At 41.1% G+C, this 25,822-nt stretch overlaps 2 protein-coding genes and 1 non-coding gene across 3 annotated transcripts in view; all 3 read right to left on the reverse strand.

The window, feature by feature from the left end:
• TSHR (thyroid stimulating hormone receptor) overlaps positions 1-19,419 on the reverse strand; it is a 127,908-nt gene extending 108,489 nt beyond the window's left edge. The window contains exons 1-2 of the mRNA XM_045517286.2: positions 19,133-19,419; positions 18,527-18,848 (exon numbers count right to left, since the gene is read on the reverse strand). Coding sequence (XP_045373242.1) covers positions 18,527-18,729 — 203 coding nt within the window. The 5' untranslated portion in view covers positions 18,730-18,848; positions 19,133-19,419. The remainder of the gene's footprint in view (positions 1-18,526; positions 18,849-19,132) is intronic.
• A 1,945-nt stretch (positions 19,420-21,364) lies between these two features.
• On the reverse strand, positions 21,365-22,239 carry LOC123617099 (uncharacterized). Its single transcript, XM_045517281.2, has one exon. It carries the CDS (start codon positions 22,082-22,084, stop codon positions 21,365-21,367), a length of 720 nt encoding a protein of 239 aa, XP_045373237.2. The 5' UTR covers positions 22,085-22,239.
• Positions 22,240-22,695: 456 nt separating this feature from the next.
• Positions 22,696-22,802, reverse strand: LOC123617105 (U6 spliceosomal RNA). Its single transcript, XR_006725174.1, has one exon. It is a non-coding gene; the product is annotated as a U6 spliceosomal RNA (small nuclear RNA).
• Between the last annotated feature and the right edge of the window lie 3,020 nt (positions 22,803-25,822).

Below are 25,822 nucleotides of genomic sequence, written 5' to 3' on the forward strand. Positions count from 1 at the left end.
GGGAAGAAGACAGAGACAGAAAGGAAGGTCAAGGAGAACACCTTAGGGAATGCCCACACTTAACCTGTCAGAGGAAGCAAGAGGCATGAGTCAAGAAGACAGACTTTATCAGAGACTTTGGACAATCAGCATAAAGGATGTCAAGGGAAGAAACAATTTCAAGAAGGATGAGAGTCACAGGTCCCCCAAGCCTGGTGGACGACTGTATCAAAATTAGTTGAAACATGTATTAAAAATACGGACTTTTGGGTCTAGTTGGATCCTCAAGAAACTCTGAACAGTGGTTGCCTTAGGGGAGAGAATTTAGGGAACTTAAGGGGAAGGATGGAGAATAACTTACATTTTCGCAATTTCCCATTAGTGTCGTTTAAGTTTTACCATGTGTATATTTTACCTAACTAAACAAATATACTGAAATGCAGATAAAGATTAAGACAATAAGTTCAAAACAGGATAAATGAAAATTAAATAATACACGTTATAGTAAAACATCAAGGACAAAGAGACCTTAAAAGTAAATAAAAGTCAAAGACAAAGGAATTACCAAAAGAAGGACAGTCAGAGTGATGGCAGATTTCTTACCAGCAATAACAGAAGGCAAAAGACAACAGAATTGTATCTTGACCTAAAGGTGGGGACGGAAGGAAAAGATAGGATAGTGGTAGAGCTTTAGCTGTTTCCATAACATTTTACTTATTTAAAACATAAAAGAGAGAGCTGAAGCAAATAAGACCAAAAGTTAACTTCTGGTTAATCTTGATGATAATACATAGCTATCTGCATTGCTATTTTTTTGGTACATTTACATATGAAAATTTTATTATAATTTTAAAAAGCAAAGAGTTAACCAGATGAAAAAGGAGTAGAGATAAAGAGTGTTCCAGTGAGAAGGAATAGCTTGTGCAAAAATGTATATAAGTAGCAGAATGCATATACAATTTAGAATATAAAAATGATGAAAACTGTCTGAAATAAGAGCAGTGACAGAAGTGGAGGGAAACTGGTTAAGAGATCTGCCTGAAAAGAGAAGCAGGGACAGATCACACAGGCTTCATAAACCACGGCAAGAGTTTGAAACTGGGTGTGGATGCTTTCAAATCAAGTATATGTTTGTTTCTTTGTTTTTACAGCCTAGCTCCCTCCAAATCCTTATATGATAAATCTGTGTTCCCCAAAATATTTGATAAAACATACTCCCAATATTTTTTACTCTGCTGAATGAGAAAGATTGTCCCTAAAAAACGAGGACTCCCTTGTACACTTGGACAATCACTTCCTTGATCTTCCCAATAGTTCTCTAAGGCAGGACAGAGCCATCCCATGGTTTTCATTTAACAGATAACAAAAGGCGAGACACAGCAAGATTAACAACCTTGCTAAAGTGTTCATAACTTACTGAAGGTCTCCTGACTTACAATCTCCATTTTCATTCACCACTCTTACTATATAAACAGTCCTGTCACACAGTCATAAAATAATTTCCTTATTGCTTGGGAAACTTCCATCCTCACTCCTCACTGTGCCTTTTAGCTGTCATAGCTTTAACCACGTTACTTTCCCTCCCTACTTTGCTGCTACTGAAAATTAAGATACTGGGTACAATATAAAAAGAAAGCATAGCCTTTCCAAGTCACCCTGTTTTTTTCTCTTTTTTTTGGTCATGAGATAACATACTTTCTATAAAGTGCCAGGTTTCTTAAGAGTAAAAGAAATTCTTCGTAAGTACATTAGAATGTCTATTGTCACACAGACCTGGATCAGACAGAACTTTAATAGATTCTCTCATGTTTCACAGAGCACACTTCAGAGCTTCTGGCTTTATTGTTTTTAGATTCCAGGGACTGAGGATGGTTGTGAAATGGCAACTTGGTTATGCTACATAAGAAGGCCAGCCAAGCATTAAATAGGGGCATCTGGAGAGTCTGGAAATACTAACAGGCTTTTCAGCCAAACTCTGACACAGAACAGACAAATCCTTCTTACAGATTTACGGCCTTTTTGGGATAGAGACCCTCCCAGCTAGAATGTTGGTCACTTTACCCTCCTAACAGTAACAACCTGCAGATGAGTATCTCTAGAAGAAGATTTAAAAAATCCTGAAAATCTTTACAATGTCCCGTTTGCACAGCAGACAAGTGTTTTCTCTTCCTAATAAAGCTGCACAACCCTCCAGCCAAACAGCTGCTGAATGGTTCCTGCATGGAAGCTTGCCCTCCGCATGCCGATATTATGCTCACATCGAGGGTTGAATCAGGCCAGATCTCACAGGCTCTCAGACCCACTACCGCATTAGTAATAACAGCTAACCTGTGATCGAGGCTTTATTCTGGTTAACCAGGTGTCTCATATACATGCTACTAGCACCACCTCATGTGATTGTCATAACCACATCTTACTAGTTTGTTCATCCTATGAGTTGAGCAAATAGAGTCTCCTGCACAGTGAGTTGGCAGAGAGCTAGAATTTGACCACGTATCTTCTGCCTCCAAGTCCAGAGAGCATTGGGAAGAAACAGCTGAGAAGTAAGCTCCAGTAAACATAAAGGGAAGAAAAACCTACTTCTTTCATTTAACCTTTTTTTTATTCTTAGCAAATTTTCTTTATTGGCACATTGGTTAAAAAGTTTAATGGAGATAGAAAATACTATTATAAGAAACACCATTACAAATCGGATATTGTTTGAGTCCTGCAGTTTCCCTATAACAACGAAAAGTCCTTTGCGTAAATATCGGCTCTTAAAAGGGTAAGAGTTATGGCTAATGGCTAATGCATTGCTGTTGAGTCACCTCTTTGTAGAAGTGTTGACTCAGATTGCCGTGGGATCCAGAAGGGATAAGAGCATGGTGTTCTTCAGCCAGCTGGCTAGAAACACTCTCCCGCACAAGATAGGTATTCTGAAAACCTTTTGACATGGGAAAGTAGTTTCGTAACTCTAAGCCTCTGAAAGTAAGTGTGGACATTTTTGGTGTTCAGATTATCGTATCTAAGGCGTAAGGCAGTTAGACAAGGAGTCGGGCTGCTCTCAACATCGGTGTATTAGAAATAAACCTGCCTGAAGAATCCTGGAAGTAAACAAACCCTGGCCTATTACATCTGTTTTCCCATGGGACAACTTGCTGATCACTCACACTCCTTCCATCCCTACAACGTGGACGAAAAGCAAAAACATTATGCTAAGTAAAGAAGCCAGACACAAAGGTCATATGTTGTATGATTTCATTTATATAAAATGTCTAGAATAGGTAAATTCATAGAGAAAGAAAGCAGATTAATGGTTGTCAGGGGCTATGGTGAGGGGGGGATAAGACATAACTGGTTAATTAGTACAGGATCTCCTTTAGAGATGAAGAAAATAGTTTGGAACTAGAGGTGATGATTGGACAACATTATGAATACTAAATACCACCATATGGTACATTGTATGAATTGAGAGGTGTCAGGGGGAGGGGAGTGGCGGGAAAGGGCCAGATTTAGGAAGATAGCTACAGAACAGTAGAGAGAGCCTTGGATTTAGAGTTTGAACACTCTTTCACTTACTGGTTGTGACATAAAAGATAAGAGAGGCAACACTTTTGGGTCTAAGATTCCTCACCTAAAGTGGAGTCAAACACTGACCTCAAAAAGCTACTGTGAGTCCTAAGTGAGCTATTATATGTGAAAACACATAACATGGGGCGGGACATAGAGCTAACACGCAAAACATAATTAAACAAAAGAAAACAACGTAACAGGGATAGGCTTTTTAAGGCAGTACACAAAACCCATTTAATTCATATTAATAGCTCGAACTCTTATGATGTAATAAAAGTAACTTGAATTAATAAATCACAGTAGATAAAAATCATAGCAATTTTCAGAAATCCAAACACTCTGAAGAACTAGAGGTTTTTGTAATTATAGTTTATACTTAAGTTTTCTGGCATCAAGGCATTAACTGAAACCTAAAAATTAACATTACAGCAAAATCTTCTCTCTAGTAATATGTTTGAACTACATCAAGAGTGACTGTATTTCACCAATTTAAAATGTACATTAAAAAAAACAATAACAACACTTTAATAGCTCTGAAACCAGGAATCCACTGATTGAAAGGGAGGTTGGATCGCCCTAAGGAAGCTTCTACAACGCCACCATAGAGGTGATTCTCAACAACCAGGTGGACTAGATGGCTCGTTCTGTGGATGTCAACCCATGCTGGTGCAATGGACATGAATGTAATGACCATGGTGACAGGGATTGAAGCCAAGCATGTGTTCCTTTTCATCAAGCTAGTCTTCATCAAAGATACTGCCTTTGTGAGTACCCAACCTGCCAATAGTAGAAAGCTATGCTGCACCCTTGATAAGGCAGCTTTCCTCAGAGAACAGTTAGCCATTTGGTGGTAGTCTGGTTACATTGGACTCTTTCCACCCTGTGGAAAGTAGTGATTCATTTTAAAAGGAACTGTTATTTTGAATTTGAGTTTGCTTTCCCTGACCTCAACACCTCTAACAGTGCCACTGTTCAAGGGCTTGATCTACCAGCATGAAATCCTACATAATACTGCAACAACCAACTTTGTACAGCACTGCAACAACATAACACTCAACCAAGAGACACGTTTCATGGCAGGGAGGACACAACAAAAGGCACATGACCACCATATCCACTAGTCCAACCATGTACCCCATCCTGCAGAAGCAGACTCCCTATAGAATGGTGGACTGACCCACTGAAGGCTCATCTAAGGTTCCAACTTGGGGATAAAGGCCTGCATGGTTGGGGATTTGACCTAATGAAGTATACATGCTGAACCAATACCCAAAATCTACGCTATTATGTTTTTATAGCTAGAATTCATGGGTCTCAGGACCTACGGGTGTTGGCATGATTGACCCCTGTACCATCACTGCAGTGACCTGCTTTCAGAATTTGAACTTCTCTATTCCTGCCAGATTAGAGGTCTTAGTCCCTGGAAGGAAAGATTACTTCTACTAAATAAAACACAGGGGGCCTGATGCTTTGAATGACCACCTGGCCATTTGCACTCCTCATACCAGTGGATAAATAGGCAAATAAAGGAGTTTCTCTACCGCTGGGAATAACAGAACCATGAGAAGCCAGGGTGACCGCTACCCATCACATTAGCAGCTGTGAGGAGTATGTCTAGAGTCCAGGGATTCACTGTGACATATCGTGGTTCTTCTGTGGCCAGTGATAATGGTGAGTGAAAGCATGGGGCAACAAGAAAACTAAGGGTGCAGAACCCTCAAAGGTGCAAGTCTGGGTCCTTCTACCAGGCAATCACCCTGGGCAGTCAAAGTGCTGGCCCTGGGTGAGAGAAAACTGGAATTGGAGTTGCCAAGAGATGATGACTATCAATTACAAACTTGGGATCAACCACAACAGGGGAGGCTGTAGCTCATTTTACAAACTCTCTTGCATTATGTCTTTGCAAGGATTGCATCTTGAAGAAGGCTCTGTAGCAGACTGGACTTATATACCCCTCTCTCTCAGGAAAGAAGTAAGGGCATCTTGTTTGTACAAATCTGAAAGTCCCACATTTTAGTATGGGGGCCAATTATAATGGAAAGCTTGGGAAGATCTGAGTGGTACAAAGACTGAACCACACTGGAAATGTCTTATACATCACTTGAGATCCTCTCAGCCTTATGTGAGAGGATCTCCTATTTTAGCTGTGCTGTAGCCACCAGTTCATGCAGAAGCCAACTAGCTTCACCCAGGTGCAAGCTGACAGTGCTGCGACTCAGCCCTGTATCACACCCCTCTCACCTTCCACCCTCGGGCTTTTCTGTTAATATCTAGAAACTCTGTTATCATTCATGCACAAAAAAACCTAGAAGGTTGGTGCATTGACCTACAGGGGATAAGAATTAATGGATGAAAGTTTCCCTTTCCTCCCTCCTAGAGCAAGGATCCTGAGATGCTTATTGTCTGAATTCTCAGGTAGTCCCATGGGATCAGCAGCCATCTCCTTGGAGCAGCAGCAAACTCTCCCTCCCTCCCTGCTTCCCTTCCCCATTCCATCATTCTGCTCCCTAGAATCATACTCCCCAGAAAGAATTCTCCCACAGGCTCTCCTTCCTAGAGAATTCCAGGCTAAGACATCATCAATTTCTCTTTTTCACTCAGACTCCACATGATCTGCTAGAAAATCCCATTGGCTTTGCCTTCAACATAAATCCAGGATGCACTATTTCTCAGCATCTTCCCTGCTATTAAGCTGGTTCAAGCCATTGTTGCTTCTCACTTCATTAATAAACACGGTAGCCAGGGTGATCCTAGTAAAATGTCAAGCAGTTCATGCAATTTTGAGGCTGGAGGGTCAAAATCCTTACTAGCTTCTTATCTCATTTGGAAAGATGAACAAAACAAATAAACATTTATTTTTTACACGTATATTTAATGCCTTACAATGATCTACACAGTACAAGATGCTCTGTCCCCCATAACTGTTCTGACCTTGTTTTCTAGAACCCTCTCTGCTTCAGCTACATTTCTCTCCCTGTTACATCTTAAACATACTATGCATGTTCTTCTCATGTCCCCCTTGACTCTGGGTCTTTGCATTTATACAGATTCCCCCCACCCCAGATATCAGCCTGGCTTAGTTTCTTTTAGGTCCTTCAGGTCTTTATTCAAATGTCACCTTCTCAGTAGGGCCACCTCTGACCATTTAAAATGCAACTTCCAGCATCTCCCCCACTTCCTTTACTTTACTCCATTGTACTTACAACCATCTGACATTCTACATGTTTTCCTTACTTATTTCTTAATTTATTTTCAGTGGCTATTTTTTTCTGCTAGAATGTAAGGTCAAGGAGGTCATTTATCATATATCTCCAATGCCTAGAATAGTACTTGTATATAACAGGTGATTAATGAATGTTTATTGAAAAAAGAAACAAGAAAGGAAGGAAGGAAGAAAAATTAACTAGATTAACATGCTACCTATCTAGAGGTAAGATTGCTGGTCATCCCAAATCTTTGGACCATGGCCATGAAGCCAGAACTAACTGAAAAGGGTGCTGAGAAGGAAACAGAGCAGTTAGCCAGCCCACTGAAGACTTTGCTACTGGAGAGCCCCTCATTTACACCCACCCTTTAGAGCCTATTTAATCTCATGCGCAGATCCTTTCCCCAAAGTTAGCCTTCCAGTTTCACAGCTCACAGAAAGATTGAAATAACAAAATATAAAGTAACAGTACCTGGCAATAAGAAGAGATAATTTCAATCCCCTAACTGGAGTTGAGTAATTATGATAACACTCGGGTGTGGGTAAAATTAAGCTAATGCTTGCAAAATGTAATCCAAAAGCTTCATGTATCATATAAATAGAGAGACTGTGTTTTTAAAAGAAAAACTGGGACACAGGGAGCTCTTTCCAGGTGCAAAAGGGGTGTGGGAAGTTTAGTTAAGATGATGGTGAAATATTTGTATTTCTGGATTATTCTGATGGTAAAATAGTCCAATGGTAAAAAATCTAGGACATATTTACATGTCACTATGTGTAAGAGAATAACATTTACAAGATGCTTTAAAAATCACAAATACCTGCTCTGTAATTTTAGGAAAAGAATTTGTTTTGAACATTTCTAAACACCCCAAATGTTCTTAAGGATTCATACAGAAATGAAGCAAAGGAAGTAATCTCTGACATCTAAATTGAACCCTTTAAAACCCAACTTGTAGCTTTGGACAAATGGGACCATTTTGCCCATACTTAAAATTTTCTTCAATTATTTTTAATTGCAGTAATTGGAAGGCCAGAGAGTAATGAAGCAGACTGCCCAGCTTCCGTGAAAATGGAAACGAGGTCAGTGTGGAGGATTTAATGTCAGATATGAGGCACTAGACACTTGTAAAATCTGTTTTTAAACTACTGACTTGAATAATAGACACATTCAGTGAACTTCTGTGTGAAGAGCCATTCAAAAGAACAGGCTAAGTGTGAGGCAGAAAACAAGTAACCGTAATTATACATTCAGGAGAAAAAAAATCACATTTAAAGGTCAGGAAGGTTTAAAAAAAATACGGTTGAGCATTCTTTGTAGTAAAATAAAAATATTTATAATAAAGAGTTATAGTTAATATCAAATGTATACTTGTAGTCACACAAAAATGCCACATTATGCCAAAACAGAATTTCTTAACTCTTTAGAGGTCAAGGACACCTCTGAAAATCTGAGAAAAGTTGGAGGCTCTCTCAGCAATGCACTGATGTACTTATATACAAATTTTCACATTATCAAGATTTCCAGGAGAACAATCATAGCCCCCAGGAAGCCTATGAACCTCTGGCTAATAAATCTTAATCTGAAGGGTAACAAACATACTTCGTTCAAACAAGAAACATAAAATAATCAGATTTCTTAGTTCTGCAGGGAAAAAAATGTTTCAACTCATTGATAAATACAGATAAAATTCACTCATTTAACAACACATTTTAAGTATTGTGAATTTGTTTTCTACGTCTATTACTTTACAGAGCTGCTGTAAGAAGACAGACCCCAGGATAGCCAGGATCTGTTCATACAGGAGAAATAACCAGCCGTTCTGGATCCAGGTGTCTGAGGCCAGGACTGAATGGGCTTGGCCTCTGCAGAGCTGGTCTGATCAGAGGCTGGGCCCTTAATCACACCCAGCACTGCCTCCCAAACTACTTCCTCACTGGCCTTCTTCAGTGCTGGCCTTTCGAGCTTCAAGGCACTTCTGTGGATCAAGTCACTAAGACATTCAAATATAGCATTGCATTAACCTGAAGGTACAAGGAAACGCTCCAAGAAGGTTTACAAGAAACCGTATGGAAAACAAATACATGATGGAAAAGAATGAAAAATTTTAGTAATTTTTTGGAAGTTACATTAAAAAAAAAAATAAACCAAAGACTTCACATGTCTTGCTTGTCCTGGTTTCCTTCTGGGTATCCCAGGTACCCCGGGGCCCTCCTCCACTTTCCTCTTGCTTAGAGTACCACCTTGGGAAAATTAGGAAGCACTGGGAGACAACTTCTCGGAGGCGGCTGTCCAAAGGACTTCTTTAACATGTCTCTAGTAATGTGAGCAAGTAATGAGAGATGTGGAACCCTCCTCAGATGGCATTTCAGTATCTAAAGAACTAGTGTCCCAGATAGCCAGGAAAAAATATGAAACAAAGGCAGAATTCCATCTGCCTTAACGGGGCAACAAAACCAAAGGAGTTGGAAAAGAATTACAAAAGGGTGCAAAGAACTCAATGGGATGACATTAAAGTGCCTCTGGAGACATTCATGCATGCACTCACTCATTTATTAAACAAATATTCGTTGACTACCAATTATATGCCAGGCCTCTTCTGAGCACTGGGGATATATAACCAAATAAAACAAACAACAAAACAAAACAAAACAAAACAAAACAAAACAAAACAAAACAAAAATCTTGCCCTGGTGGAGATTATATTTTTGTGGGGAAAGACATAAATAAGAAACATAAAAACAAGCAAATTATATATAGTATATCAGAAGGTGACAAGTGCTATGGATTAAAAAATTTTTTTAAAGCAGGAGTGTTTCATTTTAGAGTCACCAAGAAAGCCTTATTGAGAAGGTAACATTTGAACAGAAACTTGAAGGAGGTTGCAAGGAGTAACCACAGTGATATCTGAGAATAATGTTTGAGACCTAGGCAAGGACCAAATGTGTAAACCCCGACAAGTGTGAAGAACAGCAAGGAGCCCAATGCAGTCAAAGCTGGATTAAGAGAGAGAGTAACAGGAAATAGAATTGGAAAAATGAAGAAAATCCGAATCATGTAATGGCTTTTGGGCCACCGTAAGGACTTCGGTTTTTATCTTGAGATAACAAGGAACACTGCTGGAAATTCCTTAGTAGAGGGGGGACATGAACTGATCTACATTTTAAAAGCTCTCTCTGGCTGCTGTGCGAAGAATTGACAGTAGAGGGCCAGGGTGGAGCCCAGAGGGCATTGTAGGAAGCTCCTGCAGTAAGGGAAGACGCCAACTATCTTAAGAGAACCAAAGAAATGCAAAATTCAACTGAAGCAGTAAAAATAAACGAAGTTCAGTTGGGGTTGCACCTTTGGGGGTTGCAGATTTTGCAGTGGTATTGAAAGACCAACCCCTTTTTAAGTTACTGTCTCCCAGTTATGGTAACAATACACAAGGCTCAAAATGTCCCACTATGTCCCATGGACCTCTGGACGTTATGGTCTATTAGTAAGATTAATGAGCAATTTAACCCCCAAATTGGGACCTTTGAGAGTGAAAGGGATGCCATTAATTATACCTGGACAACAAGTGTAAGAGAAGGTTCCTTTAAGATGGGGCAACCCTAAATACAAGGAACCTAGGAAGACAGTATATGATTCCATAAAGACCTGGAGTTCATTAGAGGAGGAAGACCAACTCATTTAATGAATAAATGTCTTTTAGCCTGGTAAATTTTAGAATTGAGAATAGAAATGAGAATCTAAATCAGACCTATAGTATTAATATGTTTGTGTTGAGTTTAAGAATAGTCAGTACATATTTGGTACTTTCAGTATTCAGCATTTGTATTATTTAAACTTGGCCTGATGGAATATCTAACAGATTGGACTTGCAATACCAGTTTAAAAGGCAGAACTGAGTAATTTATCTCAACCCATGATTTAAGTTTTTTTTTGTTTTTTACTGAGTTTACTTGTAAATATTTACTGTGAGCCAGTAAGTGTTCCAAGCATTCCATATATATTGTAGGGGGAAAATCATGCTTCAGTGGAAAATTAGGCATTGACTGAGAGCTCATTCTTCCAAACATTCTGAGTCTGATTCTACGAGAGCTACTTTACACTCTGTAGATTGTAGGTAACTGATAGTAATACAAAATAATTTTGTCTGTAGACACGCAAATTCTGTCCTGTCAGAGCTTCAACTGACTCCTTCCACTTCCCACATGAAAAAAGTTAGTTTTGCCTTCATTAACATATTCACTTCAATAGTCCTGATCTATAAATGCATTGATTTTTGTGGATTCCCCTTTAAGCAGATTGCAACATTTTACCAGTGTCTTCAATGTAATGGGTTGACTAGTGTCCCCCAACCCCAGATTCATGTCCCCCTGGAACTTCAGAATGTGACCTTATTTGGAAATAGGGTCTTTATAGATTTAATTAGTTGAGGTCATACTGGATTAGGGTGGGCCCTAAACCCTACGACTGGGATCATTACAAGAAGAGGAAAGGATACATAGAGACAAAGACCCATAGAGAGAAGGCCATGTGAATAAAGAGACAGAGATTGGAGCTACAAGCCAAGGAGCACCAAGGACTGCCACAGGCACCAGAAGTTGAAGGAGGCAGGAAGGAGTCTTCCCTACAGCCTCTGGAGGAACATGGCCCTGTTAACACTGTGATTTCTCACTTTTTGCTTCCAGAACTGTTAAGAATAAATTTCTGTTATTGTAAGCCACTCAGTTTGTGGTGCTCTGTTAGCGTAGCTTTAGGAAACGAATACCCTCCTTAATGAGTTAGATACAGTCTTTAATGTGTTCGATTTACAGCTGCAGGAGAGTCATGATTTTACTTGTCTTTGAAAATTATTCTTTAACAGCATTAGCTGATTCACACCTCCCAGCAATCCAGTGGGGGCAGGTACTATTATCTTTCCTATAAACATGAAGAAGCGAAGGCACAGAGCAATTAGGCAATGCTCTTGATGGGGTTTAGGACCCGCTACCCCAAACTACAACACCTTGGCATGTTGAATATTTTAACGAATTTCGGAAACAGCATGTGCAGAGAGGACTTCCTGCCTTTCCCCTAAAGCAGGTCGTACGATCTCCTTGTAAGAAGTGTCCTCCCTATACCTGGTGGAAGGGAACATCCCTGTCCCCGAGAGGAATCTGAATCAACAGACCTTGTACTTTGCTCCTTTATTAGACTTAGCTCAGACCCTTTTCTGTCCTGTCAAACTCCACTCTACGTCAAAACTAGCATAAAGATGCTCAGGTTTAATAGCTTCTTGGGTCTTCATTTCCTGAGGAAGGCTCTGTGTCCTGTCATGTAAAACTCATATTAAATAAAATCGTATGCTTGTCGCTTGTTAATCTGTCTTCTTTGTTACAGAGGCCCTAGCTGAGAACTTAGAAAAGTAGGGGGGCAGTTTTTTTTTCTTCCCTACATTCCTGAAAGCATACCTAGGAAATGGTAGAGCAAGGCATTCAATCCAGACGACCTCACTCCAGAGAGTGTGCTCTTAACCACTTCACTCTCCTTTCCCTATAAATAGCATTGGGATGCCTAAAAATTTAGGATTCCCGGTACTTATAAAGTTTAATTTAATAGATTTTCTAGAATGTTCTAAGCATTTGGAAAGTTTTGTCAAACATTCAAGTGCTTTAAAAGAAAATATATTAAATTTGTATTCATTTAAACTATTTATTATCTTATTAAGGTACTTATTAAGATATTATTAAATTATAAAATCTTCCTTAAAGTAATTTTTACAATTAATTAGATTTACAAATAAAATAATAAATATATGGAGAACTCAGAAAAACTTAGGTTTTACATTTATTGCTTTAATGAATCAAATATTTATTTTTAAAACCAGTTATCCTCAGAAGTCTTTTTCGTACACAAAAGTTGGCCCCACAGACATCAGAATTCACTTTGACCTGTATCATGCTATAAAGTATATAGTATTATTTGTTGCCCATCAATGTCTTTGTTCCAAGTGAATAAATCAAGGCCTTCACTGTTTAAGTGAGAATTCTTCTAAGCTCTTCAAATGAGCAGCTCCATCTCTTGCAACAGTGCTTCCCTACCCTCCACCGCCACCCATGCAACTGCTTATGCCCCACTTCTACTAGTTCAGGGTACAGCTCAAAGTCTTCTCTGAACCCATTAAGTCAGCTCTCCCCCCCAAGTACACTCAGCACACTTACAGAATTCTAATTATATGTTTATGTGATTACTTGGTGAATATTCAGCTTCCACACAAGACTGTGAAATCCCTGAGGACAGAGACACATTGGCATCATTCTCCACCAAATCCAGAACTTTGCACAGTGTCTAGGATACAGCCAGCGCTTTATAACCATTTGCATAATGGAAGAAGTGACGAGCAGTGCTGAGGGCCTATGGTCTCTCTTTCATCAGAAATTCCTCATTTGGTGCACTATTAATTAGAAGGACACAGTTCTGCATCTCCCACTACTGACACCAAAAGTGGGAGGGTGCCCTCCTCCTTCTCCTTGCCCCCAGCAGCTAGGACTCAGCAGGTAACCTACAGCAGATCATCAGATGCTCTCATATAGGATATCACCCTCTGGCTGCTGATTCAAAGAGGCAGGGACAATTGAGAAATGACTGCTGTTTGCACACAGACAGCCGGGCAGCTATATAACCGGGTGCCTAGCACCACAGATGTCCTGCGGCTATAACTGCGGTATTGTCCATGGAGTTGTTCCAACCAGATGGTTGGCTGTGGCTCCAACATCCTGCCTGCCATGGGCCTGGGCCTATTTTCAAAGCCTGGCTCAACAATGATTCTGTAAATTATATATAATTCTTTCAAAATATTTCTTTCCTCCTTAAGCTAGACAGAGTGGGTTTTCCATTACTTACCAACGAAAACCTTGAGTGATACACACAAGCTCACACAGAGCAACAGAGAATAGATCGTGGAGCCTGAAAGCACAAAGTGAAGCCACCTTCATCAGACACCAAGTATTGGTCTGTGCTTGGGCAGCATGTGGGTGCTGAGGCAGAGTGCCTCTCTTTAGGTCAAGAACCCAACGTTATTCAGGTTACGACCACTGATTGTAACCAAAATAATTGTGACATATGGAATTCATCCACATTTCCCTGAGTGTGGAACTGCTGTGATTTGCAGACACATAAGATTATTTTAGGTGAAATGTCTGCATGGCATTAAATAATACTGAATCACACAGTGAGAAAGTGATTCCCTTTTCCACTGTCTTTCAGTCCTTCTGATACCACCAAGGACACCATGGTGGATTGGTGTTTCTTCAATATTTCTTAAACACTTACTACTCTTCCTTTATGATAAAAAGAAGGCAGCCTCAGGCTCAGAGCATTCATAGACAATACTCTTGAGCTAGAATATAATTACATTTGTGTTTTCACTGTGTGTGGTTGTCTGTTACCTCCTATTTATAGCAAGTCATGCTAATTTTTCATTTATAGTCATGATTTCAGCTTTCTAAACAAAATTCCTTTAGTCAAAGGAGTGAGTCAACCTAAAGATACTGAGTGAATAATAGCACAGGTCGAACACAGGTAGGGTGAAACCCCTGAAGATGGTGAGTGACTCTCTTCAGTTTGGAAAACACCAGGATAGTCCATCAATTAGAGCCCCAGATACAGCACACAAATGACTAAACGCTGAAGCAAAATCTGGAACCTGCAAACAACGGGTGCAACAACTCCAGAAGCATTGTGAAGGCACACACGTGTGTGACAGACAAACCACCACGCCACTGAAACCCTAGACTCTCAAGACGGGGGATGGAGCAGGTAGAGGCGGTGGCTGTCAACATCATAAAACGAAAAGCAGGTAAGTCAAAGGGACACGGCAAGGTAAGGCGGAACTTTCCTGAGGAAGAATCCATACAAATCAGGAATAGCTGTCAAACCCCATCCACCTCCTCATTCAGAGAAGCAATGGCCTCTCATACACAGAGGAAGCAAATGGCAACTCTCTGAATGAGAGTGATGGGTCAGTCTTGCGATCCTTGGGGTTGAGACAATATGATCTATAATTATATGTCAGAATGTAACATTTTAATTTTAGTCTTCTTGCTTTATTTAAGTTCCCCTCAATCAGTAATTCTCAATTGGGAGGAGCATTCTTTTTTAAACTACCTGTACATCAAAGGGTCTAGAATATTCCACTGGAGGGTAGGGATACCAGCTCTTCCTCAGTTCTCACCTAGTGAGAATCACTGTTATACTGAGAATGTATCATGCCCATTTGGAGGTGGGGGAGTAGGTAAAAGGATTCAGAACCACTGTTTCAGTGAGACCCACAAATAGTGTAAGTCTCTCCCACCCATACACCAGACCACCAGGCAGGTGTATGGGTGGTAAAGAAAGGCAATCTCTTTACTTTTCAGCATCACGCTAGTGGATAAAAGAGAAGGGCTAGGAAAAATTGCTCTCAGCACCATAATAATTTGAAAAATGTTTAGGCAGTGGTTAAACAGCATCTATATTTGGAAAAGAGGGTTACCACGCAGAACAGGTTTTTAATGACAAAGATCTGATTTGTTCCAGCAGAGAACGCCTTCTATGATATAACTTAGCTATAGTCTTTCTTTTCCTCCTTCCCTCACATCCTCTCTTTCTTCTTTCCCTCCTTCTTTGTCTCTCTGTTTTCTTTTCCTCCTAACCTTCTATTTTCTGAGTTCTTGCATATTTCTCAGGCCAACAGCCCCCAAAATTATCTGTGGCTTACTGGACATCACGAGCTTTCAGACTTCTTTCTCCAAAGGCTCATGGCCATACTGTGCAAAAGCTGGCCGGGGGAGACCCACTTTCGTCTGAGAGCAGGGGTTTCAGGGTGCAGCTCTGTGGTATTTCACAACCCGGCACCACCACTTATGAGCTGTGTGACAGTGAGCAAATTGCTTCATTTCTGTTGTGCCTGTTCTCTCGTCTATACAAGGAGAGTAATAAAATCATCTGCTCAGTTGGATTCTGTGAGGATTCGATGGACGAGTTGGTGTAAAGTACTGAGAACAGGCACAAACACAGCATGATCGTTAGCTTTACATACTGACTGCTCTCAAAAGCTCTCCTCTCACCAAAGAGTTCTACTGCCCCCCAAAGATCTGAAAATCATTGTGCTACTTCTGCACATGGCTGTGGTCATTGCTGAAATTAGCGTACCCTTTTACCTACACCTTTCATCGACTTTTCTCTTCCTCTCATTCTTCGGAACAGCCCCTCGTCCTGCCCTCCCTCATCCCACCCTGCACTGTTTTCAAGGTCAGGTTCCTCCTACTGCTGTCTTAATTCAGTTCTTACCCTTGTGATTCAGTGGATTCCCTCAGACTCGCCTCACTGCATCACAGGCATCATAAAGTACCTTAATGGAACCCCTCCTTTTACCCTAAAGGAAACTTGGGTCCTCCCAAATAAATCATCTCACCTCATTTCACAGTTCCTGAGAGAGGGATGAAGAGAACGTGTTTCCTGACTCCTGTTCCATTGCTTTTTCTCCAACATTTCCCTTCTCCCTCATTGCTTGGCGGAATTATACACAGGATGACCCTAACGTCTCTTCCACTGTCAGAGCCACATTTCTCTTTGATGGCTCTTGAAATTCTGCTGCCTTTATTGAAGTCTTTGAGGTCGTCATGTTTCTGGCCTTCTTTCTCCCCATCACACAGGGGACAATCTGAGACCAGTATATTTGTTTGTTCATTCATTCACTTAACGAGCTTCTTTCTTTCTTTCTTTCTTTCTTTCTTTCTTCCTTTCCTTCCTTCCCTCTTTTTTTTTTTTTTTTTTTTTTTTTTTTAGCACCAAAGTAGTTCCAGGGTTGAATGATAGGGTCCCTGTGTTAGAGAAGCTAACTGTCCTGCTTGGGTAGGCACTCAGAGAAGTAACAAGTTACAGAAAAGCTGTATGTAAGGGCTAGGATAGGGTTCACACACAGAATGCTGTGGGGGAAGATAGCTCACCCAGCCTAAGGGTCATGGGTTGGGAGAGGATTTCTGAAGAAGTTGACCCCTAATCTGGACCTTGGTGTAGGCATTAGCCAGTTGAAGAAAAGGGAGAAGTTGCTTTAGGCAGAGGGAATAAAATGTGGGAGGGAAGGCAGTTGTGGGAGTAAAGAACTTTGGGGAAAATGCCAGGAATTCTGTTCACTAGGAATGGAAAGTCAGATAGAGAAGGAGCCCTGAAGACTGAAAGACTGGGCTAGGTCTTAAAGGATCTGGTAGGCTGTACAAAACAGTTTTATCATGGGAGCCACGAGGAGTCAAAGTAGGGGTTTAATCAAGAAGATGAGAACATATTCTATTCCATGGTGTCAGCGTGGAGACTGAAGCACTGTTTGGAGGTCACTGCATTAATTAATCCAGGTGAGAGAAGAAACTGAGGTATCTCAGCACAGAAATACACACCTGTGGTGAAACACTCATAACCTACTGCTGACTGTTTCTATGAGCTAAATTTCTGAGGAAATCGTACATACAACTTCACCACTGCTTTCCATTTATCTACATTTTCTTTATAACCTGTGCTTTCTCACATTAACTGGGCTTAACCAGCCTAGATTGTTTTTACTATTCTTTCTTACTGTTCTATTTTTAACCATTCAAGAAAGCCTTCTTCCCTTGGTCTTTTTATAATTATCCATTCAATTATCATTGATCTAAATGTCTATTAAGGAAAAGATATACACAAAACTTATTTAACATCAAATTTCTAATTTGGTAACACTTAACACACAGATAAAACATGCATTTTATGAAATTTCATCTCTTTTACCTCTACCATGCCTACTCCCAAGGAGATTTTTGGATGCACTTTAACAGTGGGTGGTTCACATTTGAGTATTAACTCAGATACTTCATACAAAGTTAGCTTCATACAAAGTATAAAGGGTATACAGTCGACCATCTGTATGGAAAGGTTTCACACCTGCCGATTCAGCCAACCCTGGATTGAAAATACTCCTGGGGGGTGGTGGGGGTGAGGAATTCCAGAAGGATCCAAAAAGCATAACTTAAATTTGCCCCACACTGGCAACTATTTACATAGCATTTACACCGTATGTACAATGATTTATGTAGAGTTACAGTGTATTTAGAATTACTTACATAACATTTACATTGTATTAGGTATTATAAATAATCTAGAGATGATCTAAAGCACACAGGAGGATGTGTTTAGGTGACATGCAAATACTACATAGAGCATCCTGGATTGTGGTATACACAGGGGGCCTGGGACCAATTCCCCATGGAAACCGAGTGACGATTGTATTTTAAAGAGAGCCCTGATTAAATTTTGTCAACTACTTGATGAATCAAGAGACCTCTCCCATCTAGAAAGACTAGAATTTGAAACACTTTTTTTTTTTTGCAATTTTCATCACCCAAAGGATCAATTCTTGAGTTGCTATTAATCTTAATTATTTACATCTGAAGTATAATAAGATTCACCCAGGTCTGGGAGCAGGCAAAGTGCAGAAGAGCAGCTCTTTAGAAAGAACAATTCTCACTTTTCATCTTGTACTAAAGTTTTGTTAACTTCATCTGTGTTATAAATAACTGGGGTGTCAGTAATCCCAAGTTTGGTCGATGGAGTTTTTATTCTTCATAGACACACACACACACACACACACACACACACACACACACACACACACACACACACACACACACACACACACACACACACACCCCCTTTGGCCTATTCTCAAGCTCTTTCTGTGTGTGCACTTCCATTCACCTTTCCCAGCTGCCTTTGGCCGCTGGGTCTCACCCTCTCCTCTCCCAGGTACTCACAGGGTCTGCGTGCTGGGCGGTAAGCTGGGGATGCGGTGGATATCCTTGCAGGTGACTCTGAAGTCGTCCTCCTGGCGGCACCGGCAGGGCGGAGACGGACACCCTTTCCCCCTCAGGCTCCTGGCCAGGGCAAGAAGCAGCGCCAGCTGTAACAGGGGCGTCGGCCTCATTTTCCTCGGGTCTCCAAGGCTGTATCTCTCCATCCTCCACTATCGCCTCATTCTCAGCCTCTGCGCCTCGGGTTCCCCCAGGCTGAGGGAGAGAGAGAGGGTGGGAGGAAGGAGGACTGGATGGGGTTGTGACCTCAGCACCTGGGAGGAGGCTGGAGAAGAGGAAAGAAGAGGTTGTCAAGTGCTGCGTATCCCTAGGCAACTCCTCAGCCAAACAAGCTTGCTAACTTGGCTTTCCTTGCCCCAAGCCACGCAGCCTGCTCCGTCTGTTCCCCGCCGCTCAACACCGGTCCCCTTTGGTTTCCAACCTCCCCTTACTTCAACCCAAAGCCTAGTTCGGAAGCCCTCTCCTTTCCTCGTCTCTTAACCCGACGGGCCACCTTTTCGCGCGGGCAGCCTCCTAAAAGCGCTGCCTACGGGATGCGCCCGCACGCACCCTCTATCCAGAGAAAGTTCCAGCGGAACCGACGGTCCCGGGGCGGCCGCGGGTCCTACACAACTTCAGCTCCTCCTGGCCCAGGTCGCCTCGGCTGAGGGTCTGAGGCGGGCACACATGGCTCGCCGGCCCGAGGTGCGCCCGAAGCCGAGGCGCTACAACTCTTGGGGATCCTTGCGGCTCCGCAACTTCAGCGCAAACCGAGACCGCTGGTCGCGCGCCGCCACACGCGCCGGAATCGCCGCGAGGAGTCGCCCGGCAGCGCCGGGCTCCCGCGGCAGCGCGGGGCTCCCGCGGCAGCGCGCCGACTGGGAGGCGCAGGGCAGCAGCCGGGCTCTGGGGCCACCTGCTGGGCGGAACCGGGAAAGCAGAAACAGTTCGAGTGCCTTGAATGGGAGTCTGAATCCAGCCCGGCTATACCGAGTTGACGCCGACCTGTAAATTCTGGTCTGCCCAGGAATTTTAACGAGCCATTTCCTCCCACGGAAGATGGGAAGAAAAAGAATACTAAAGTGGCACACTATCGTCTACTCAGCATTCTTCACACAGTAGCCAAAAAGATAATTTAAAATAGAAATCAGACTGTGCCAATTTCCCTCTTAAAAGCCTTCAATTCTTGGGCGGTAAAGGGAGAATCAACTCACATACTATAATGATTTCATTTGTATAAACTTCTGGGACGAGGAAAGCTATGGCGATGGAAATTGGGAAAAGACAAGCGAGAACTCACAGGGGTTATAAACATGTTCTACATTTTAAGTAGACTGGCCATACGTGGATGTATGCATTTACCAAAATTCACTGAACTGTACACTTAAAATATGTGTATTTCAATGTTTGTAGTGGCTTATTCATAATCTCCCCAAACTGGAAACAATTCAAATGTCCTTCCACTAGGTAATGGATAAAAAAGCCAGACAAACAGTGATACAGCCATAATGGAATACTATTCCACAATAAAAAGAAGAAATAAAAAGTTAAAAAATAAAATTATGTATAAATTCTTTAGACTGACCAATAAAGTCCTACTATAGGAGCCGGTAAACTTTTTCTGTAAAGAACCATATGGTAAATATTTTAGGCTTTTCGGGCTACATACAATCTTTATCACATCTCCTCCTCCTTTTTTTTAAAATACAACTTTATATAAATCATAGTAAGTGTCAAAGCCATTCTTAGCTTGTAGGCTATACCAAAACAGGCTTTGGGCAGGATTTGACCCAGAAGCCAAGTTTGCTCATCCCTGTATTTCACGATTGGGCCCTCACCATCACTTTGCTGGACCTGGAACAAGGCGGGTTTAGTACTACGTCTGGGCCTTTGTTATTGCTGAACTCTATGGCTGGAAGAATCTGTCTCCAAATCTTCACATCATTCAAGTATTAGTTTAAACATCACCTCCTCAAAAGGTTTTCCCTGGAAATCCTGCCTAAAGGAATGATTCCCACCTCCATCATATTAGTTTACCAAAGCACTTATCACTGGTCATTATTGCTGATTAGTTTACTCATTTATTGCCTGCCTCTTGCTGCTCTCCCATGCCCATCAAGATGTAAGCTCCATGAAATCAGGAACTCTACTGATTTTTTTTGGCCACTGTGTCCCTAACACCAAAAACAGTGCCTAGCTCAGAGTTAGTAAATAGTAAATGTTAAATGAATGAACAGGTTTGCAATGCCTGTATTAGTTATTTGTTGGAGCATAATCAATAGCCCCAAAATGTATTGGTTTAAAATAACATTCATCATCTCATATTTTCTGTGGGGCAATTTGGGAGTGGCCTAACTGGATGCTGTGACTCAAGGTCTACTGTGAAGTTGCAAACAAAATGAGAGCTAGGGCTGAAGTCATCTGACAGCTGGGCTGCAATGTCATTAAATTCACTTGTTAGTTCTAAAAGCTGTTTGGTAGATTCTGTTCGATTACCTACATAAATGAGTTGTGTTGTTTGAAAACAGTTTTACTTCTTCCTCTCTAATCTGGGTGCTTTGCATTTCTTTTTCTTATCTGATTGCACAGACTAGAAACTCCAGTATAATTTTCAGTAGGAAGAATAAGGGCAGACATCATCTTGTTTCTAATCATAAGAGAGAAATTGTTCTTTCATCAGGAAATAAATATGATGTTACCGATAGTTTCCATAGATGCCTTGTATTAGGTTGAGAAAGTTTCCTTTTATTTCTCATTAGCTTAGAGGCTCCCCTCCCCTCGCCCCATGGAAAAATAATGCATTTATTCTGAAAGGTCTTTTGGTGAGGGGTTTAAAGGGCCTTTGTTGGGGGAGGGGTGAGGAGGGGAGGACTGGGTGCTGGTGGTGGGGAGCAGGTTCCCTCCGTACTCCTTGGAGGTCTGGGAGGACTTCTTGCCGCTGGTGGATACCTTCTGCCAGCTGGGTGTGCTGGTCTTGTTGGTCAGCAGCTTGGGCTGGATGTTGGGCACGACGCCTCCCTGGGAGATAATCACGTCTTCCAGAAGCTTGTTGAAATCTTCATTGCTGTGGATGGCCGGCTGCAGGTGCCGGGAGTTGGGGCTGGTAGGGGGAGGTGGCGTGGGGTGGGGTATCTGCATCTTCTTCTTGTCCCCGTCTGCGTTTCCCGCCAGCTCTGAGATCTCCGCAGTGAGGCACCCCAGCACTGCAGCCGGGGAGTTGGGTGCATTAGCGCCCCCTCGCCCGGCGTCGCAGCCCTTGCGTAAGTGCCGGTGCGCTCCGTCCGCCCACCTGGAACGGAAGGCCGCCGCGCAGGTAGCCGGACCTGGGCTTGCGCTGGTCTGGCCAGTGGCTGTGGCGCTGGTCTGGTCGCTGGTTGTAGCCCTGGTCCGGTGGCTGGTTGCGGCTGAGGTGTCGTGGGTGGCCCTGTGGTGAATCTTATCGCGGGCCCTGCGCCCTGTCTTGCCAGAGGCCGCCATGCTGGAAGCCTCTGGAAGAACAGGCGGAGAGAGGCGGCGCACCATGAAGCCCTGGGTCGCAGACCTGCCCAGGAGCTGCCACTTGTTAGTTCAGGTTCTGCTCTGAGATGCTCAGGGGCAGCTCTGACCAACAGGTGGAACCGAAGGGTATTCTGCAATGAGGGCTTCTTGCATGGTTCCTGTGTGCCAAGCCCAGCCGCGGTGCCTGCCCAGGTGAGTTCCATATCCTGGGAGCATTGAGAGTTTTTAATTAGGAATAGACATCAGTTTTTTGTCAGTGCTTTTTCTGCATCTATTGAGATGAGTCAGCATTTTCTTTTTTTAGTTTGTTAATGTAGTGAATCACAATGATTGATTTTTTTTAAAGTTTTATTGTATGTACTTTAAGAAAAGGCCATCTCAAAGATCAGGTTGTTGGAACAGTTCAGTATCTGGATTTCTTAAAAAAATTGAAGTATAGTCAGTTTACAATGTTGTGTCAGTTTCTGGTGTACAGCATGATGTTTCAGTCATACATATACATACGTATATTCCTTTTCATATTCTTTTTCATCATAGGGTACTACAAGATATTGAACATAGTTCCCTGTGCTATATAGTATGAACTTGTTGTTTATGTATTTTATATATATTAGTTAGTATCTGCAAATCTTGAAAAAAATATGGAATGCTTCATGAATTTGCGTGCCATCCTTGTGCAGGGGCCATGCTAATCTTCTCTGTATAGTTCCAATTTTAGTATATGTGCTACCCAAGCGAGCACAATCTTCTATTTTGTGAATAAGTTCATTTGTTTCATTTTTTTTTTGTTTAGATTCCACATATAACTGATATCATATGGTATTATTCTTTCTTTCTGGCTTACTTCCCTTAGTATGACATCTCCAGTTCCATCCATATTGCTGCAAATGGTATTATTTTATTCTTTTTTATAGCTGAGTAGTATTCTATATATATATAATATATATATATCCCACAACTTCTTTATCTAGTCATCTGTCAATGGAAATATAGTTTGTTTTCATGTCTTGGCCAAGGTAAATAGTGCTGCTATGAAATTTCAGGCATTATTTCTTCACACAATTTTTCTATCCCTTTATCTCTCTCTACTCCTTTGGAGACTCCAATCATTACACTTATATTAGGCTGATTGAAATTGTCTCACAAAGAACTCATTGGTGCTTTTTCCATAAATTTTTTTCTTTTTTTTTTCTCTGTTTTTTCATTTTGGACAGTTTCTTTCGCTATGTTTTCAAATTCAGTTTTCTTTTTTTTTCTTTTAAATTACAGTTCCCTCCAGATATATATATACCCAGGAGTGGGATTGCTGGATTATATGGTTAAATCTATTTTTAGCTTTTTAAGGAATCTCCATACTGTTTTTCATAACTGCTTCACCAAACTCCATTCCCACCAACAGTGTAGGAGGGTTCCCTGTTCTCCATACCTTCTCCAGCATTTATCGTCTGTGGACTTTTGAATGATGACCATTCTGACTGTTGTGTTGGGATATCTCACTGTAGTTTTGATTTGCATTTCTCTGATAATTAGGAATGTTCATCCATTTTTTCATGTGCCTATTGGCCAATTGTATGTCTTCATTGGAGAAATGCTTCTTTAGGTTTTCTGCCCATTTTTTTGTATTGAGTTGTTTGTTTGTTTTTGTTAAGTTTTATGAGCTGTTTATATATTCTAGAAATTAAGCCCTTGTCAGTCGCATCATTTGCAAATATTTTCTCCCATTCCCTAGGTTGTCTTTTTGTTATGTTTATACGTTTCCTTTGCTGTGCAAAAGCTTTTAAATTTAATTAGTTCCCATTTGTTTATTTTTGCTTTTATTTCTACTGCCTGGGTAGGCTGCTCTAGAACATTGCTAAGTTTTGTGTTGAGAGAATGTTTTGCCTATGTTTTCTTCTGGGAGGTTTATAGTGTCTTGTCTTTTGTTTAGGTCCTTGAGCCATTCTGAGTTTATTTTTGTGTATGGTGTGAGGGAGTATTCTAACTTCACTGATTTACATGCAGCTGTCCAGCTTTCTCAACATCACTTGCTGAAGAGGCTGTCTTTTCTCCGTTGTGTATTCTTGCCTCCTTTGTCAAAGATTAGTTGACCTTAAGTGTGTGGGTTTATTTCTGGACTCTCTATTCTGTTCCTTTGATCTATATGTCTGTTTTTGTGCCAGTACCACTCTGTTTGGGTTACTGTTGCTGTGGAGTATTGTCTCAAGTCTGGGAGGGTTATTCCTCCAGTCTTGTTCTTTTTCTTCAGTATTGCTTTGGCAATTCTAGCTCTTTTGTGATTCCATGTAAGTTTTAGGATTATTTGTTCTAGTTCTATAAAAAATGTCTTGGGTAATTTGATAGAGATCACATTAAATCTGTAGATTGCTTTGCATAGTATGGCCATTTTAACAACATTGATTTTTGAATGTTAAACCCATCTTGCCTTCCAGGGATAAACCCCATTTGATCATGATATATTTTGAAAAAATTTCAGGCATTATTTCTTCACACAATTTTTCTATCCCTTTATCTCTCTCTACTCCTTTGGAGACTCCAATCATTACACTTATATTAGGCTGATTGAAATTGTCTCACAAAGAACTCATTGGTGCTTTTTCCATAAATTTTTTTCTTTTTTTTTTCTCTGTTTTTTCATTTTGGACAGTTTCTTTCGCTATGTTTTCAAATTCAGTTTTCTTTTTTTTTCTTTTTCTTTTTCTGAAATGCTTAATCTGCCACTAATCTTACTAGTGTATTTTTCATCTCAGGTGAAGTTTTCATATCTAAAAGTTCAAGTGGGGCCTTCTCATATTTTCCCTGCTTCTATGTAACTCTCTGAACATTTAAAACACAACTGTTTTGATGTCTGTGTTAGTTTTGTAGGACTGCTGAAACAAAAGGACCACAAACTTGGTGACTTAAAATAACAGAAATTAATTTACTCAGTTCTGGAGGCTCTAAGTCCAAAATCAAGGTGTTGGCAGGAGTGTTCTCTCTCTGAAGCCTCTAGGGAAGGATATCTCATTGCCTCTTCCAGCTTCTGATGGTTGTCAGCAATCCTTAATATCCCTGGGTTTGCATCACTCCAATTTCTCTTTTGTCATCACAAGTCATTCTCTCTGTGTGTCTCTGTGTCTAAATTTCTCTCTTCCTATAAGGACACCAGTCATTAGATTAGGGTCCATCCTAATCCACTATAACCTCAATTTACCTTGAGTATCTGCAAAGACTCTATTTCCAAATAAGGTCACATTCATAGGTACCAGGTGTTAGAACTTCAAGATGTCTTTTTTGGGGAACAAAATTCAACCCACAGCAATGTCCTTGTTTAACAATTCCAGCATCTTTTTTCACTTCTGGGTCAGTTTAGAGTAGTTGATTTTTCTTCTTTAAATGGGTTGCATTTTCATTCTCCATTGTATGCGTGATAACTTTGGATGGCTGATGTGAATTTTACCCCTTTTGGTGCTGAATTGTTTGATTTTGTATAAACTTGAGATTTGTTGTCACATATGATTAAATTACTTGCGAATAGTTTGATATTTTTGGATCTTGCTTTCAAAGTTTCTTAGATGGGACCAGAGTAGCATTTAATGTGGTGCTAATTATTCCCCACCCCTGAGGCAAGACTCTACCTAATGCTCCATGAATTATGAGGTGTTTCAGTCTGGCTGGTGAGAATAGTCACTATTCCTGGTCCCATGAGCTACAAGTACTTTTTCCCCTCCAGTCTTGTTAGGTGTTTTTTTTTCCAGCCTCAGTTTCTTCACGTAAATGTGATGA

Source organism: Camelus bactrianus, chromosome 6 (genome assembly GCF_048773025.1).
Source record: "Camelus bactrianus isolate YW-2024 breed Bactrian camel chromosome 6, ASM4877302v1, whole genome shotgun sequence".
In the NCBI taxonomy this organism is placed as follows: Eukaryota; Metazoa; Chordata; class Mammalia; order Artiodactyla; family Camelidae; genus Camelus; species Camelus bactrianus.

Bases quoted from the DNA above. Each gene is read 5' to 3' on its own strand.
- LOC123617099 (XM_045517281.2), bottom strand. From the start codon at position 22,084: ATGGTGCGCCGCCTCTCTCCGCCTGTTCTTCCAGAGGCTTCCAGCATG.